The sequence below is a fragment of the Macrotis lagotis genome, chromosome 5, assembly GCF_037893015.1.
Source record: "Macrotis lagotis isolate mMagLag1 chromosome 5, bilby.v1.9.chrom.fasta, whole genome shotgun sequence".
Classification (NCBI taxonomy): Eukaryota; Metazoa; Chordata; class Mammalia; order Peramelemorphia; family Peramelidae; genus Macrotis; species Macrotis lagotis.
In genome coordinates, this window is record NC_133662.1 from 146,920,176 (window position 1) to 146,939,800 (window position 19,625).

The 19,625-nt window shown below is 36.5% G+C and overlaps 1 protein-coding gene across 3 annotated transcripts in view; it reads right to left on the bottom strand.

Annotated features, from left to right (window-relative positions):
• Positions 1 to 19,625, bottom strand: part of MAP7 (microtubule associated protein 7) — a 229,253-nt gene that overhangs the window by 69,732 nt on the left and 139,896 nt on the right. For 2 of the 3 annotated variants that reach the window (XM_074187667.1, XM_074187668.1), the window contains exon 2: positions 3,446 to 3,547. In XM_074187667.1, the coding sequence (XP_074043768.1) occupies positions 3,446 to 3,547 (102 nt within the window). Of the gene's footprint in view, positions 1 to 3,445; positions 3,548 to 6,685; positions 6,711 to 19,625 lie in introns of those variants that run through there. The other variant, XM_074187669.1, reaches the window with a different exon arrangement.

The following is a 19,625-nucleotide window of genomic DNA, read 5'->3' on the forward strand; positions in this document are numbered from 1 at the left end:
TTGATTATAAACTGAAGTTCAAAAAAATTTTTTTTATCAAGACTGTCTTTCCAATAATATAATATGAAAGCCTAGGACAAAGGTGACTGTTCTCCAGGGTTTGGTAGCTGCCTTTTTTCTTTTTGGTCCCATCAATTCACTTTTAATCAGAGAAAAGACACAATGAAGGACACAGAAGGTAGAAGGGTTTCAGAGAACATAGGCAGCACTTTCCTTAACATGCAGGCTATCATTATATTTTCCCACTGAGTTTTTATAATTGTATCATGTTTCATGCTCTTTCTCAGTCAAACAACAATTTGTGAGTACATGGGCTGAAATTATGTTTGTATTATGTTTAGCTGCTAGCTTGATTTGTACCCCAGCAGGATACACATCTAACACTTTAAGTACTGTATACAAATGAAATCTTAGTAAAATTACACTATCATTATACAGCAAGGGTGGGAGAGGGCATAATTCCCCTTACAATTTACTAAATGTACAAACATTTAAAAATAATTTCTGAAAAGGTCATAAAAGAGATGGACATTAATAAAAAAATTGAACAAAGTAAAAAATAAAAATGAGTTATATTCATTTTACATATTGAGGACTATAGACATTAACTATATCTAAATCTTACTGTTTTGTTGCTTTTAACTGAGTGGTCGGGGCAGAGTCATAATTAGCAATTTTGGCCTTAAATGCAACCATTGCAATTAAGAGAAACATTACCAAGTGAAGCAAATAACATTCTGATATCTTATTTGCAATTCATGATTAAGAAAAGTTATAGTAGTTTGAGGTCCATATCTAAATTGAGGGCCTGAAAACTCCCAATATAAAAGACTCAAAGGGTTAACCAATCAGAAAATAGTAATATTGATCACTTTTTACCCTCTTATCACCAATAGAACTCTGATATCTCCATTTGTCCATTACTGTACAAGTTTCTTCCACCTATTCTCTACTCCACAGGTAGTTGTGAACATGTAAACTCTGAACTGCTCCCTTTTGACCTTAAGATAGTTATAAAATAACCATGATCTGGATCCCCACAAAGGAAAATTCTCTCTCCTCTCCCCAGGGTAATCACACTTTGCATCCCAGATTAACTCATTGGAAAGGGGGTGTTCTGAACTCTGAGTAAGTCTGGTGAGTAAGAGAGCTTGTCTCTTTTCTGTTTTCAGTTTTAGTGGGACAGAATAAGACACAGGATGAGCAGACATGGATGGATTGTGATCTGCATTGTAGATCTCCTTTATATTTTCTTCCCCCTCTCTAACCCCTGGTCTTGACTAACCTCTTTAGAATTTCCCTAGGTCATCATCAAGGATACCCTAGAATCTAGTCTCCTATATTCTTACCATATTTGCTGTCTTTGATTCTGCACTTGGCTAAAACTATTATTTCCAAAGTTCATGCCTTATTTGTCAGATATGTTGGATTTTTATCATTCTTCACTTTTCTTTCCTGCTTTGCAATATATAACACTATTAACCACCCTCTCTTCTTGGAAACTTCAATCATATAACTATCACTGCTAAAAACACTCATATTTGTACAGTTACAAAGAAACCCTAAAAAAAGAATTTCTAACCCACTGAAAAATCTTCCAAATGAAGTTTCAATTGGTTTTGAGCATATTTATTATTATCACTAACAATAACAATAGCTGGTATTTACAAAGCACTATATCTTATATATATATATATATATATCTTATTTGATTTGTTAGTTAAAAATATGATACAGAAATATGCTAATGGTTTGCAAGAATGGCTGATATCAGAAAAGAGAAATTTACTAGTTGGATTTCAATACAAATAATCATTTAGTAAATGAAGCAATTATGCACTTCTTCCATTTGTATTTATGGCCCAGTGGATGGTACCAGACTAAAGTCAGGAAGACTGATCTTCCCATGTTCAAATCCATCCTCAGACACTTGTTTGCTTCAGATCCTCAACTGTCAAATAAATTGGAGAAGGAATTAGCAATCCACCCCCAGAGCTCTTCTAAGAAAATCTCAAATGAGGTCACACGGATATAACTCAACAACAACAACAGCAGGTAAATATATAATTCTATCTTTGTGAGTTATCTTCCCAGCAATTACAACCATTAAAACCAAGTACAGAAATAAACTGAAGTCACAGCTAGACCTTCATATCACAGATGACAAGAGTGTTAAATCAGTACATTTAATCACTCTACTTTCATTAAAGTTTCATTTTGTTTTTCAAATTCTAAATAATTTAATATATTTTATAAATTTCATTATTTAACATTTCATTACTTATATTTTCAGTGAGAACAAAATGCTATTAATGAATAAAAATTATTTTCAAAATGTTATCTCTTTTATGTCATGTTTTAGCAACTATTTTGATTATTTTATAATGTACATGACTTAGTTTGGGACTATATATGCAGAATTTATGAGATTTGCATATATGGCAGTGTATACTCTATGGAGTGATCAATTTTAAAAGTTAGGAGAATGATGTTTGAGGGGGCATAATATCACAAACTGGAAGTGATCTCAGGTCAATTAGTCCAACTTGTGCCTGAATAAGCATCCTTTTTATAACATATCCAATAAGTAGCTAAAGAGCCTACCACTGATATTCCCTAATGAAGGGGAATTCACTACTCACAAGAGAACAATTCCACTTTTGATAAATTTTTAGAAAGATTTTTCCTTACAGTGATCCAAGAGCTGCCTCTTAGCTTCTAGGAGATGAGGAGAACAAATCTAATCCCTCTTTCATGACAGTCTTCCAATAACTAGGGGACATATATCAAGTTTCCTCAAACTAGTTCTTCTTCTTCTTCTTTTTTGTTTTTAGGGTTTTTTTTGCAAGGCAAATGGGGGTTAAGTGGCTTACCCAAGACCACACTGCTAGGTAATTATTAAGTGTCTGAGGCCAGATTTGAAGTCAGGTACTCCTGACTCCTGGCCGGTGTTCTATCTACTATACCACCTAGCTGCCCCAAATTAGCTCTTCTTTAGGCTAAATATTCTGTGATCCTCACATAGATGGTGGCTACATTTCATACTGATTGCCATACAATGGAGACTTCCTAATATGTGATGATGTCCAGAACTAGACATGGGAGATTATAACAGTCTTCATCTTCTCTATTTTGGGCACTGCCTTTCATTGCAAACAAAGTTAGCATTGCTTTTTTGATTTCCATTTCACAAAATTTATTCATATGAAGCTTGTAGACTACTGATCTGTGGAATGTGGATCTTTTTTCCTTGTGGATAGTGCTTTAGCTACAACATCCTCCCCATCTTGTCTTTGGGCAGTTGATTTTTCTTAACCCACCGGTAGGCATTTACATTTATTTCTGTGGATTCATCACTTCTCAGTTTAGACTTATCTTCCTGCCCAGTCCCTAGGTTTATGGGGTACTCTGTGGAATGCTGGCATCAATCTCCGGATTGGCTCACCTGGTTTGTTTCCTGGTACACTGCGATTTTGTCCTAACGCAGCAGAGGTTGGGTGGCCAGGTGCAGGAACCTTCTTATCTTGCACTTGAGAATTTTCAGATGCTACAAAGACAGGAAGACAAAAAGGAGACATGTTTAATTCCTTACTATAAAAACATTGCCATTTTAGGATTTTGTTCAAGTTAATACCTTATGCTAAATAATTATGCAATGACTCTAGATGCAGTGTGTTTTCTGAAAAGAATGTGAATTTTTTTTTCCCTTCAGGAAAACATTTGCTTTCCCTGTTTCACTTAGCAAATATGTCACATTGATTACTTGATCTCATTTGGGTTCTCATTTCAGTAAGGTTTTAGCTACCTCCTTAATGAATCACTACTCTACTGCCTCCAGAAACCATTCTATACCTTCTCTCTTCAAACCTTCCAAAAGTCAACCAGCCTGTATATAGGATTTGTTTGTTTACTGTCTTCCGCTATTAGATTGTAAGTGTCTTGAGGGCAGTATCGTTGTATCTTTTTTGTGCCTCCAGCCTTCCTGGCACATAAAAAGATATTTAATAAATGCTTATTGATCAACAATGAAGTGCTCTCTTAACCAAGGTCAACCACTTAACCTGTGCTTTGGATCCCAATGCTTTCTGTCTTCTCCAATAAATTACTCCTTAAACATATTCACTCTCTCTTTATTCAAAATATCGGATCCTTTCTGACTGACAACAAATTACTTTTTCCTCCATTCTTCTAAAACCTTTATGAGACTATCATCCCCTCATTATAATCTACATTTCTCCTCCATTTTCACCCTCATGTGTAGATCGGTATCATCAGCCAAATAAGCCATTATTGGCACCACACTCGCCAAGAAAGCAGTCATGACTCCGGTAAGAAGGCAGCCATGGGCCCTGCCAAGAAAGTGGTGATCCCAGCCAAAGGCAAGAAGGAAGCCCCTCCAGCTAAAGCAAAGGGGAAAAATGGGAAGAATGCCAAGAAAGAGGATAGTAAATCTGAATAAGAGGACAGTGAAGATGAGGAGGAGAGAGAGTTGAACCACCCAAATCCACAAAAATGGAAACCAAACAAGACTAAGGATGAGGAGGAAGAGGATGGGGTGGATAATAGAGTGCTGGGCTTGGAGTCAGGAAGCTGGAGCTTCCTAGTCAACAACTCTGGCCTAGATAACCAATGAACTATATAGTCAACAAATTCAACAATCCAATAATTCAATCACTAATTGTGTACTGAGTCCTATGATAGCCCCAAAGGGGGATGTCAACTTGTGATAAAAGATTGTGCTTACCCTGATGGAGCTTACCAACTACTAGGTAATACACACTACTCACACTTATCACACAATAAAAGTGTGAGTTTACTATATATCTGAAAGTATTATTTCTATTTAGAGGTTAAAAACCCCCCAACTCTTTTCCTTTATTCTCATAACTAACCTTTTAATAAGACTATTGCCAATTGACACAAATATGTATATGTATGTAAAAATCATTCTATACATAGTAAATTTGCAGTTTCATGTGCAATCATTTTTCTTCATTATACTATGTCACAAAAGTGTTTGTTTTGTTCCATAAATTAAAAATAAAATAAATTAAAATTTTATAAATTAAATAAAAAAAGATTTGTAGAAAAAAAATTAAAATTTTAAAAGTAAACAGATGGACAGTAAAATTCAGACAATAACAAGAAATGTAGAGAACTTCAATTACAAACATTTCAGTTTTTACAAGGTAGCCATTGCCTGAACAATGTACAATAAAACTTTTACAGAATAATTAGAAAGTGTTATATATGGGATCTTTTTTGGGAAGAGGGCTGCCTGGGTTGAGGATCATGAAAACATAAGACATGAAAGTGAAAAGGGACCTAATTAGTCATTTACCCTTTCTGCACCTTTTATAGATGAGGAAACTTAAGTTCTCCAAAGATAAAAATTTCTTGTCCAAGATCACAAAGGAAAGAGGAGGAAGATCAGAGACTCAAATCCAGGACCTTGCACTCTTTCCACCATATTTTTAAATTTTTTTTGCAAGGCAATGAGATTAAGCTAAGTAAGCACCTAAGCACTTGGCTACCCCACCCCTCTTCCCATTATATTAGGATATTTGTATTCTAATTAGAAAACCCTTTAAAAAGACATTTATGAAATATATTAATTTAGTCCCTTGATTGGTAAAAAAGAAAGCATTTTTTGTAGTAGGTTTATAAACATTCCTCTTGAGGCATGGGTTCCAGATTCGACTTATGCTACTCAAGACATCAAGAGGCAAGGGATGCCTTCCCAAAAGCAGGGTGATGGCTTTGAACATTAAATGAGAGATTTTTTCCATTTTTCTAGTTTTTCAATAATTAAATTACAGATTATATTCTTAGATCTATATAAGAGACTGAGGCTAGTATCTCTCACCCGAGAAAAGCTCAGGCAGAGGGGGAGTGGGGTTGGCTACTCATATGTATCCTGAGTATCTTTTGTAATTAGGGGGATATAATGGATTTGTTGGGAAAGCCTTCATATAAACATAGAATACTTTCTTTTCCAACTATCTGATAGACAGGACACCACTGGCCGATGGTCAACCTATACACTATAATCCCTAGCTGGTTCTCTGTTGATTTCAGAAAGGAAAGAATCATCCTTGACATCATCATCAAGTGTACTTTTAAACACTTTTAATCTTTCTCAATGACTAAGATCCATAAATACCTCAGTGCCATGAGTGATTGCTATATGGTACTATAAACATAGAAGATGCTGGGGATGGCAGAAAGTTAAAGAATCACAGGACTTAAAAGTTTTTCCAGTCTTTTCCTCCCCCACCTCCTGTTTTGCAGATGACAAAAGTTATAGAAAAATGACTTAGAATAACACAGGAAGTAATGAAGCAGAGTCAGGATTCAAACACAGGACCCATGACATCAAATTCAATGCTTTGTCTACTATATCAAGTTACTTACTATCCCAGTCTCTCCTTCATCAAGTACAAAGTGAATTTGTTTGTTTAAATTAAATAAACCCTCATTACTGACTAATTTTGTAGTCATTTGTTTATTTCACTCACAAACTGTGCAGGATTAAGGGAATTCAATTAATTGAATATTCTAGTTAGTTGGATTCTGGCCTACTGGAATTTTACTGTAATTGGATTCATTTGGCCAGATCACTTTGCTCATCTCAGTTGTGTCCTATAAATCATGTAGGTTAGCAGAAATAGTTTATTTGGCTTACCAGAATGCATTTCCAGATCAGAATGCCCAATGATGGATGTTCACCATAAGAAAACTGAAAGCAAAAATGAAAACTGCTTTTGCCTGTTTTTAGGACCTTTTAAAATTGATATCCTGAGTCATTCAAATAAAATAAAGTAGAAAAATCTTTGGCAAGTTCTATAGTCAGAGTTTAATTTACTCCCAGTGGCTCATATGGGCTTCCTTTTTTTCCAAGGACTAAATTTTGTAGGATTATTTTCAATTTTTATATCAATTGCCAGATTATGTAATCAGCTTCCAGAGCTTGTTGCTTTATTCCTTACAATTTCCTGTGCCTCAGTCCCTCCACTCTGAACAGATTCAATAATATCACAAAAGAAGTAGATATCTACTGTCAAAAACCACTTCTTTCTCCTCATCTTCTGTCCTCTTCCCTCCCTACTTTCCATACTCAGAGATGGTTAGCCCCAGAAAAACCGCAAAGCAGGAAAAGTTGGGCTTGTGTGTCCTTTTATTTACACTATTTAAACCTAGGATACTCTCAAGCTGCCTGATAGTTTCTCAGATCATAGCTACAACAATATGCATGAAGAAATGAAGAATAGTTGCTGATATTACATTTTATAAATGCTTTTATTTTGAATTTGAATTTATTGAATTTTTTTTTTGGTATTGGTGATGGTGAGATGAATCAGTTCATGTGAACTACAGTGAAGAATCTAAAAAACTAGGCAGAATCCAGTTTCCAAGTGAATTTCTGTCAGGGCCACATAATTTTCAGGAGGGGATATTCAATTTTCCAACCTTGCCTAGCATTAGAATCTAGTCCTGGGACTACCTAGGGTCTTCTCTGCAGTAGCTTCTTTTCCAGCTACCTGACAGCCAGGACACCACTGGCTGGTGGTCAACATATAGACTATAATCCCTAGCTAGTTAGTTAAGAGACAGCCCCTGCCTCCCCGCTTTTTTCTCTTCCCCCTCCTGTTTGCTGATGCATTTCTTTTATTCATTCAAGAATTTATTACACTTGCCCTGTGCTATCTCATGTCTTCACTCCTTCTGATTTCTTGATTTTTAATTGAAAAAATGAAATCCATGGTAATTGAAAAATAGAAAATTTGTTAAATTGTTGCTTATATTTTCAGAAGAGCTTTCTTGAGACAGTAGTATAATCACAAGGAATAACTCGAAAGAAAAGACTATCAGTCACTGTATCAGACAGAAGGAGGAAAAATGATTGATTATTCAACCTGCACATAGAGCTAACATTTTAAAATGATATTTTGGGTCATTATGTTTTGAAGAACTAACAATGAATGATTAGCCTGAAACTGTAGCCCAGTCATCACCTATCATAACTTTTAAAAAATTATTAAAAGTCCTTGTTTTGCAGTCTGAACTAAACTCTGAACTTTTTAATATTATGTTGCCATAATTTTGTTAGAAAAATTATCTGTTATTTTTGAGGGGGGTTCAGATCATCTCACTGTTTGAGAGTCAAGTGACAAATGTTTACATGGAACTTTCTAGTAGTATTATTTCTGTAAACATCCTCCAACATCTTTTTTTTTTGAGGTTTTTTTTGCAAGGCAGTGGGTTTAAGTGGCTTGCCCAAGGCCACACAGCTAGGTAATTATTAAGTGTCTGAGGCCAGATTTGAACTCAGGTTTTCCTGACTCCAGGGCCGGTGTTCTATCCACTGCCACCTAGCTGGTCCCCAACATCTTTTCTTGAGGAAACAAAAAAATCTCTGAGCCATATAAATCCCATGATTCTCAGTGTAATTTCTCGAGTACTAGAAAATCTTCATTCATCTCCTGCTTTGCTCAATACTATATTCCATTTTTGTCCTACCTAAGATTAGAGGGTTGAAGGAAAAAAAGATGAAAGCAAACAAACAACTTCATGGTTTCCATCTTCTTTGCCTCTTATCCGTTCCTATACTTTCACACTATTCATCCTGTTCTTTCACTCTCTCCCCATTCTTCCTGTGCATCAACATTTCCCCCATGTTAATCTAGGTTGTATCCACGTTTCTTTCTGTCTTTCACTCTCCCCATTCTCTCTGTCTCTCTCTTGTTCTCTCTCAAACACTTGAAGAAAAGAATATTGGCAAACTCCATTTAAATATAAAAACTGCAATTTCAAACACCCAAATGCTATAGAAGTAAATGTGCCTCTATAATTAAAATTTATCTTTGACATAGTTTTCCTATAAAGATTGTGAAGATTCATGATTGTTCTTTTCATATCTGTTCATGAAGACTGTATTTTCAACAGCTGTGAAATCCTGTCTCCCCAAGTAGTCAAAACAATCAATTGATTCAAATAAGGGATTTCTCAATTCCATCAAAATAGTTGCTCCAGTAACTCTGGGAGGAACAGTCTTAGGGCTCAGAGGGTTTAAATCAGATGGGTCAAAGTTCTGATCTGCTATTTTGATAATGATTACAATGGGATTCTATGTGAAACCAGGCCAGGATCAGGTCCGGGGGCAGTGGCAAGTGTGTACTTTTGAACTATGCCTTCCTCTTTAGGAGTATGTTATAGGGCTAAATCATGTTACAAATAAGTTATTTAATCAAGAGAACCAAAACTGCCTTAAGTCCATACTAGTCTCCCCACCTCCCCAGGCTGAAGCCTAGTGACTTGTTTCATTACACCAAATCCTTTTGTTTAGCTTGTCAAGTTCTACATAATCTAAATCCAAGCCAAATTTCTGAACTAGTCCCCTCCTATTCCCTTAAATATATGTATTTCAGTAGGATTAGTTGCAGCTTCCTCAATATGCCTCTGACTTTCCCTATGATTTTTTTCTTTATGCTATCTCACTTTTGTTTAAAATTTTTTTTAAATTTATGGAATAAAATAAATATTTCCATAACATAGTATAATAAAAAAGATAATTGCACATAAAACTGCAAATCTACATATACAATTTGTTATTCCCATAGGTCTTTAAGGCCTTCCTTCCTTTTCCATCAATTGCAATATAAGGTTTCAAGACCTCCTTGATGCCCTCTCCTTAAGGAAAGCTTCTTTCTCTTTCCCAAACAAATGGAATATATGTGACCCTGGGCAAGTCACTCATGTGTAAAATGAGCTGGAGAAGGGATTGACAAACCACTGCAGTGTCTTTGCCAATAAAATTCTAAATGGGATCAAAAAAGTCAGACAAGATTGAAAATGACTAAAACCTCTAAACTATTAAATTAAGAGTTTCTTGAACAGGTAGCTCTTGCTCATTTTTGTATTTCCACTAAAACCATGATTAGCAAGAAATTTGCTAAACTGAAGTCATATTTCCTCACTTAGTCTGATAAGCTCTTCAAGTTCAGGCACTGTTTCATAATAGCTTTGGTACTTCTTCAAAGCTTAGTTCAAGCTCTATCTCCTTCAAGAAGCCTTTTCAGATGCTTCTAAGCTCCTAGTGCCTCCTTCCTGCCTTGAATTACCTTATGTTTGCTTTGTATATATTTTTGCATATCCTTATATACATATGTTGTTAATCCAAAAGAATGCAAGCTCCTGGAGGGCAGGGACTATTTCATTTTTTCTTTATATCTATTAGTAGCTGGAACATTTCTTGGCACATGAAAAGAGTTCAATGCTTGCTGATTGATCACTACCATCACTGCACCTAACATATCACACAGTAGACATACAGGGTTTGTTTATTCAAATGACTAAGACCTGACAGCATCCCAACAGCAACACAAATGCAACAACATAAAAATTGCATCGACAGCTTCATGAGTGAAGACATCCTGTGATGAATGAAATTTGTTTCAATGAAACTTTGAAAATAGGGCAGAACAGGAGGACAGCTTAATAATATGGGGGCTTGCACATTATATGTGAAGTTCATGAATTGTATGAGATAACCTCGCAGTCAAGCTGCTATACATTTTTTATCAAGCATACATTATTTTTCTTGGAACACAATGTTACAATCAATAGGAATAAAGAGATTTGCCATTGATTCCAGAATCATTTATTCATCAGAAAGGAGATGGTGTCTACACAGTGAAGTCTCCCCAATGGAAAATGAGTCTCATATGGTCTGTTCCCTGCCTTGGGCAGTGATTCCCTGAACATTTCACTAATCTCTGTAAGCATCAAGAGAAACATTAGAAACCCAAAAGCCTCAGGTCTAATCCTCTGTTGCTAAGCACAAAATCACTCTCTGCTCCAATTTATCCACTAGCAAAGGGCAAAGTGCCCTGTTTGCTGGAGGTCCAGAAAAATCAGAGTTGTTTTGAATAATATTTTGCAATAAAAAAAGTTATTTTTTTAATATAAAGAAACATATTTTGGGGGAATGGGAGTTTTGAAAAAGACAAAAAGATTTCCAAGAAGTATTTCCAACAATCAAGAAATGAAAATACATTGAATATATTGATGGATGGAATAATTCCTCTAAGAAAAACAATGTGGAAAAATAAAATAATAGAGCATAATTATTGGGTCAGGATAGAAAAATAAAAATTGCCTGAATATACAATATTTACCTAATTTTTCATCTTCTGGATCAGCTGCTCTATTACAAACCCACAAGGGTAAAACTTTATGGATATAGGTGGTTGTGGAAGGGATTGATTTGGAAGAAGAAATAGGTATAGATTATATCATCTCCTCCTTTGGGAGAATAAAGCAGTTCTACATATTGCCACAACACTCCTTTTCATGATGTAGGCAGAGATCACAAGTATCTACCCCATATTATCTCTCTGAGTTTTCCCACGTCTCTCATTTTATAAATTGGCTTCAAAAAGCTTTAAAGCTAGAAAATTAACCAAAGTCTCTCCCAGTGAAAAGCTCCTTTCCCCAACTTGTTAACCAAAGTCTTCTCTCCCAGTGAAAAGCTCTTTTCCCCAGCTCCTCCTCTATCTTTGTTGAATTTTCATGGTTTAATCACTTCTTCCTCCAGATCTCTCCTCTCTTGGCTTTTATGCCACTGGACACTTATCCTACTCTTTAACTAACCCAGAAGTTCTTAAGCTTTTTTTTTTTTTTGGTATGATGGACCCTCTTCTCAGAATAATGCTTTTTAAATGCATGTACAAAGGAAATAAATCATATTGAAATATCGTTATCAACATACTTTAAGAAACCAAATAAGTTCAGAAACTGGAAGTTACAAACTCCTGTTCTAACTTATAGTTCTTCATTATTTTCACCTCTTTTTTTTTTCTTGCTCCTTTCTCCTAAAGGTTTCCTACAAGTTTTCACCATTGGTCCACGTGTCTTATTCTTTTGCCTTCTTTTTCCCTTCAGAGAACTTACTCTTTCAACTTTAAGCATTACCTTTTTAATAGGCTTCTAAATTGGTATCTGCAATTACGAACTTTCTCCTAGGTTGTGTTTACCTTCAGAATATATAATCATCAATATTTGGTGCTACTGGAAAGGAAGTATAGTGTAATGGAAACATTTATGGATTAGGGAGTAAAGAGAGAGACCCAGTTGCAAATTCTGCTCCTAACACTTACTAGTTATGTGACCCTGGCCAAGTCATTTCCTCTCTCCGAACTGCAGTTTCAAGATCTGTAAAATGGAATAGCTAGATAATATAATAGTATATAATATATAATGTACATATACATTATACATTATATATTATATAAAACATACAATACATAATATATAATATATATTCATTCACATAATTCTCTTTTTACAAATATCCTTCCCAGTTGTCCTCCTTATTCTCTTCATCTATCAAAGACCCTGCTCTTGTGTCAAGACCTATGCCAAAACTCACTTTCTTCTAAGTAGTCTTTCTTGACTACTGTTATTCATAGTGATCTCTTTTTTTTACATTACAATTCCTCAGGATTTATAGACCCAGCCTGTTTCATATGGCTTGAAATGTTGCTCCATCATTCTAACCCATCTCATAATTTCATAGATATTTAAATATATAGCTGAATATAGATAAATACATATATAGCAGTTAGATGGCACCCCGGATTGAATGCCAGGCTTGGAATCAGGAAGACTTACCTTCCTGAATTCAAACGTGGTTTTCAGACACTTACTAGCTGTGTGATCTTGGGCAAGTCACTTAATGTTCTTTGCCTCAGCTACCTCATCCATAAACCAAGTTGGAGAAGGAAATGGCAAACCATTTCTTTGTATCTTTTCTCCAGTATCTTTGCCAAGAGAACCCCAAATGAGGTCATAAAGAGCTAGGCATGACTGAAAATAACTGAATATACATATACACATATCTACACATAAATATATGCTTATACACACACATATATATAAATGTACTGTATACATGAGAGGAAAATTAAAAATTAAAAAAGAAAGAAAATCAAATATAATAGAACACTAATATAGAAATAAAAATAAAATTTCAGGGATCCAGTATAGGAGAAATTCAATAAGATCCAAATTCCACTTCTGATACTTATTACATGGGTAACCTTGGGTAAGTCATAATATCCTTGGACCTCAGTTCTTCATGTATAAAATGAGGGGGAAAGACTAACTGGCCTCTTTTTTTCTCTGATTCAATGATATTATGATCCTATGAACTTTAATGTGACCAAACCCATGATCATAGTAAGGGCTGAAAGAGTAAGGGAAAAGATCATATGAGGTTGACCAAAAAATGAAGCTGGGGATAGAGTACCATCCTCTGTCAACTCAATCAGTTAACTTGATCTGAAAGTCAACAAGTATTTCCTTTTTTTCCCCATGAGAAAAATTTATTTATTTATTTGTAAGAGTAAACATAACCCCCCCCCCCCCCCAGTAGAAAAATTTCAGGAAAAGAAAAAAAAAGTACTTCAGTCTGTGTTCAGATTCTGTCAGCTCTGGTCTCTGGGATGGATTGCATTCTTTATCATAAATCCACCAAGAAGTTGCTTCTATTATTTTTTTCCCTCAGTTGCTATTGCTAGTTGAATTTCCCTCTATCCATTCCTCCCCACTCCCATTTATTTTATTCTCGCTCTCCTTTCACTTTGTCTCTCTCCTCAAAAGTGTATTATGGGTCAGCCAAGTGGCGCAGAGGACAAAGCACTGGCCCTGGGACCAGGAGGCCCCAAGACCAAATCCCATTCCAACAACTAGCCAGCCACATGGTCACAGTCAACCACCCAACCCTACCTCCTTGAAAAAAACTGAAAAAATGTGTGTTGTGTCTGACTACCTTCGCTCCCATGATCTTACCTCTGCTATCATTTATATCCAGCCTTTCTTCCCCTTGTCCCCTTTCTCCCATCCCCTCCTTCTCCTCCTTTTTCCTCTAAGGTAAGATAGATTTCTATACCCTATTAAGTGTGTATTCAACAAGTATATCTTAAGTATTTACTATATGTAAAGCACTGTGCTAAGTACTAGATATATAAGAAAAGGGAAAACATGGAACTTGCCCTTAAAGAATTCAATTCTAGGAGAGAAGACAATCTGCAAATGATTGTGTACATACAAGATATGGGGGAGGCAAGGTGGCACAGTGGATAGAGCGCCAGCCCTGGGGTCAGGAGCTCAAATCTGGCCTTAATTTCTTAGTTGTGTGGCCTTGGGCAAGCCACTTAACCCCACTGACTTGCAAAAACCTTAAGAAAAAAAGATATGTAGAGTCGAAGGAAGGAATTTCAGAGGAAAGGCCTCCTGCAGCTGGTAAGAAGAGGGAGGTGGGGAAGGAGAGAAGTTCAGGCATGAGAAGCAGCTATTGGGGAATGTGAGGAACAGGGAGAAGGTAGGTATTACTCAGTCCTCAAGTTTGTGGAGAAGAATAAAATCTAAGAAGTGAAAAGACAGGAAGAGGAAAGGTTGTGAAGTGCTTTAAATAGGGAGGTTATATGGTCAAACTTGAAGATTTACAAAAATCACTTTGGCAGTTGAATGGAGAGTGATTCAGAGTAGGGGGAGCCATGAAGCAGGGGGACCCCAACCGGAAGGTTATTGCAATGGTTTAGGTCAGAATGGTAGTGGTGCAAAGAAGAAAGAACTGAGAGATTAATCTGTTACCAGTTTAGTGATTCCAGGTCAATGAACCTAAACAGACTACAATCTTGGCCCCTGGAAAGAGGATGAGAGGGAGGGGAAAAAAAAAGGAATTGGAAGAATGGAAAGTGAAATGGGGAAGAGAGAGATGATAGAAAAAAAGGGGTCAAATATGTCAACATTTTGGAGGTCACTTTACCAAGGAAGAAAGGTGAAACCCAAGGCTGTCTTGTGCAACTGAAGATCTTAATTTTAATAGACCATCACAGGAAAGTAGCAAAGCCTGTATTCTAGCTTATAGTGCAAGTCTAGAACCTGAGCCACCTAAAATTAATGTGAAGGACTTACCTAGAATTCATGGAGAATAGAAGACAACAGCTAGAAGCTCAGGCATTAAATTTACCTTTCTACAACTAGACTAAATTTCCTCCTATTCTAGCTGAGTTCTCATTCAGAGCAACAAGCTAGTCTTCATTTAACACCTCATTATCCAGGATTAAATGGTGAGAAAGCAGAAGTCAACACAACAATGGGATGAAGGTATTCACAGCTTTTTCCTCAACAAGTTGATTGAAACAATTCAATGCAGATCTGCCCTGGTCATGTATTTTTGTAGGTGCTCTGCTTAAGTGAACAATAGAAATATATTATTTGGTGACTGTAACAGAGCAGCCTGGAAGCTGGAAGGAAAAGGCTGACATTTTCAGACTTTCTCAAGACCCTGACAATGCATTTTCACTGCCCCCCCCCCAGTCTCACTAGGAGTGCAAGTTCTAATTTCTCTATCTCATCATAATTCAGAAATAAAGAATTTATGACACTTTAATGGAGAAGAATGTTTAGCTAAGAGACATAGAAATGAGTTCACTGCTAAAAGAATGCCCACATGGCACCAACACATTGATTTTAAAAATAAGACTCAAGCAATTTGTAGTCAAATCAAGTCATGGGAGCCAGATTCTGCCACAGACACCACTTCCCTTCTCTAGGACTCACTAAGGCATGAAAAACTGAGCAGTGCTTTGCTACTGAGCACGTCTAGACATGAGGAAGCAAAAAACTGATCCAGTCATAACTTTTTCAGGGAAGATTTTTTTTTTTTTGCTATTGATTTACACAAAGGCCGGACTGGTCCAAACAACAATAATAATGATGTAGTGGGGGTTTTTTTTCGGTTTTTTTTTTAGGTTTTTGCAAAGCAAACGGGCATAAGTAGCTTGCCCAAGGCCACACAGCTAGGTAATTATTAAGTGTCTGAGACCGGATTTGAATCCAGGTACTCCTGACTCCAGGGCCAATGCTTTATCCACTATGCCACCTAGCTGCCCGTTTGTTTTTTTTCTTGCAAGGCAAATGGGGTTAAGTGATTTGCCCAAAGTCACACAGCAAGGAATTATTAAGTGTCTGAGGCTGGATTTGAACTCAGGGACTCCTGACTCCAGGGCTGGTGCTTTATCCACTGCACCACCTAGCCACCCTCAATGTAGCATTTTAAGGTGAGAAGGTACTTTTCTCACAACCCTTTGAGGCAGTTATTATTATCCCCATTTTATACATAAACACTCAGGTGACATGACTAGTCCAGGGTCTCACAGTAGTAAGTTTTAAAGCCATAATTTGAATTCTGAGAGAGGCAATGTCATAAAAACAGAAGCAGTCCAGCTTTGGAGTGATGGAACCAAGATTAAAAATCCTGTCTCTTACTATCTAGGGCAATTTACTTAATCTCTAGGGGGAAGTCTCAATTTTCTTATTTGTAATTTTTTTCTCATTTGTGATCACTTTCTCCTCATAATATGAGGGGAAATTGGGAAGAGATGACCTCAAATGTTGCCTCCAGATTTCTGATTCTAGGATCCTGGGGCCACTGATTATAGGACTCAAATGCTTTCTATTACATCTTCCTAACCAGAACTCAGGCTTACTCATACTTAGGTTATAGTAGGGGGAAAATGGAAAAAAACATGAAGTTGGAAATTATCTCTCTTCAACTAACCCATGGATGGATATCTATGACTTTTAGCAGCTAGGAACCATGACACAATAAAAGTCTTTGAGCTGAATTTGTTCAGACTGCTGTACAGAAATTAAGTTTCCTCACTGCAAATCAAGCCCGGATGACAACAGCCTAGTATAAGTTATACAAGAGACCTATGACATTAGCATTCCTGTGCAAGGCTATTTAAGGTATTTTTGTTTAGGTTTTTGGAAAACAAATGCTTAAAAAAAGGTTTGATATACACATATTAAATCTAGCCTATGTGGATTTAAAATTTGGTCAAATGAGTATTTATTTAGAGGATATGCAACTTTCCCCAAAGAAATTATGACCAGATCTGTAGATCTGTTCCTATCCTTTCACCCTTTATTAGGAAGCTTTGGTGAAGTAGCAAGACACTCTGAGGGACAGGCAGGAGGTGGTATGTACTAGGCAAATGAAAGCAACACCACCGTTGCTATCTTCCCTGATCCTGATGGAGACAACCCAGGACCCTGAGTCTAAGAGACTTGGAAACAGCAGTGCTCTCCCTAATTCCCAATCTTGCTTCCATACCAATCCCCATAACCCCTCATATTGTAGGGAGGAATTCTAGTGGAAAAGAGACTCATGTTCTTTATCATCAGCAACAATAACTGCTTACCCAGTGCAAAACTGATAGACGCAGAAGCCTAGGAGTGGCAGCATCTCCCAGACCACTGGTCTTGCTTCCAATCTGGCCCTCATAGCAATCGAACCAGAGAGAAGTAATTAACCCAGGCTCCTCAATGAATCCTTGGAATAGCAATATTTCTAGAACAATGCCATTAGTTATGCTTCTGAGGAGCAGCCCCTATGGAGAGTCAGATGCCTGGCAACTGCTCCTCCGTCAGCTACAGTAACTGGAAAATAAAATTGTTCCACCACACTGACAAATGGTTCAACATCAGAAACTGAAAAGATCTTATCAGTGGAGATAACATTAAAGAAGAATTACTATTCCCATTGCCACTGCATCCTATGAACTATAGGATACCTACACCTGACTTGCAGTTGAAAATTTTTATTCTTATCATCTCATTAGAATAAATTTAACAGGGGCAGCTAAATTGCCCAGTGGATAGAGCACCAGCCCTGGAGTCAGGAGGATCTGAATTCAAATCTGGTCTCAGACACTTAATAATTGCCTTGCTGTGTGACCTTGGGCAAGTCACTTAACCCCATTGCCTTAAATAAAGTAATGTACAGAATAAATTAAATGAAAGTTGAGAGTGCCTTATTTTTCTATTTTTAGTACTGCTTTTTTGATATAGTAACTGTTTAATAAATGCTATATTCCTTCATTTAAATGTTTGATCTTGATAGGGATGATTTCTTTAAAAGCAGCAGAGTAAGAAATATTTATAGCCTTCTCAGTCCAGCCAACACCCTCAAAAAACTTTTCGTAAATAAAAGTACAGGGAGGGGCAGCTAGGTGGCACAGTGGATAAAACACCGGCCCTGGAGTCAGGAGTACCTGGGTTCAAATATGGTTTCAGATACTTAAAAATTACCTAGCTGTGTGGCTTTGGGCAAGCCACTTAACTCCATTTGCCTTGCAAAAACCTAAAAAAACAAACAAACAAACAAAAGTGCAGGGGCAGTTAGGTAATGTAGTAGAGAGAGCAGTCCTGGAATCAGGAAGATCTTAGTTCAAATATGGCCTCAGATACTTATTAGCTAGGCAAATCACTTAATCCAAATGCCTCTAAAAACAAACAATAAATTAATAAAAGGAATAGGTACTCTAATGCAAAGATATGGAACATGAGATACTAGAGAGGGAACTCAAATTTGAGTGATATCTTTCACTTTTGAACCTTTAAGCAGGCCATCTCCCCTGTTCTGGAATTCATTCCCTCCTAATCTCTGATTAATAGCCTTTTTTCTGTGATTGTTTTATGTGCTAATCCTGTTTTAGGGAAAAGTACTGGACCTGTGACTTCATTGATATGGGAACTTCATATGAAGAAACTTTCTTTGCCAATGTTGATCATCACCTCCTATGTAATTTAATCTTAGAGAGTTGCCTAGAACACTAAAGAGGCTAACTGCCCCTGCCCCTCTGTACACAGCCAGGATGTATCCGAGATGAAACTTAAACCCTGGTTTTTTTCCTAGTCAGGAAGCCTTTCCTGATTTCCTCCTCCAATTTGCTAGTACTCTCCCCTAAACTACCTTGAAACCTTTTCATATATATACATTTGTGTGGTTGTTCAGTTGCTTTTTCAGTTATGTCTGATTCTTCATGACCCCCATTTGCAGTTTTCTTCTTGCTATTTCCTTTTCCAACTCATTTTACAGATGGGAAACAGAGGTAAAAATGGTTAAGTAACTTGCCCCAGGTCGCACAGCTAGTAAGTCTCTGAATTCAAGAAAAGATCTGTGTGTATATGTATGTATGTATGTATATATATATATATATATTATATATATATACTAAATAACAATATACTGATACTATGCACAATACAACACACAATCAGAAAACATAAAAAAGACCTGGAGTTTAATGGTGGAAAAGGGGCATTGGGGAGTTGGTAGCTTGTGAGGTAATACAATTTGTTGAGTTCTCATCCTGTTTCTGAAAAAATTTAGTAGAAACAAACTCAAAATCTGAGTTCTGCTTAAAATATCCTAATGTAGCAATCAAGTTGGAACAAATTCACATTTCAAAACATGAGTTAAAACAGAACTGATTGTACATACATATACACATGCTTGTATGTAAACATACATACATATACTGTTTCTCCCTAATGGAATGTTAACTCTTCAAAGGCAACAATCTGTTTCATTTTTGTCTCTGTATCCTATCACCTACCACAGTCTGACGTGCTTATTGAACTGATTATAATACTATCAAACACCTATAATGACTTTACTTGTTAAAGTTCTTTGCTTCCCTTCTGGCAACATATGGCTAAATGCCAGAATCAAGAAAGTATAAAAACAGGGTATTGCATAAACAATAGGA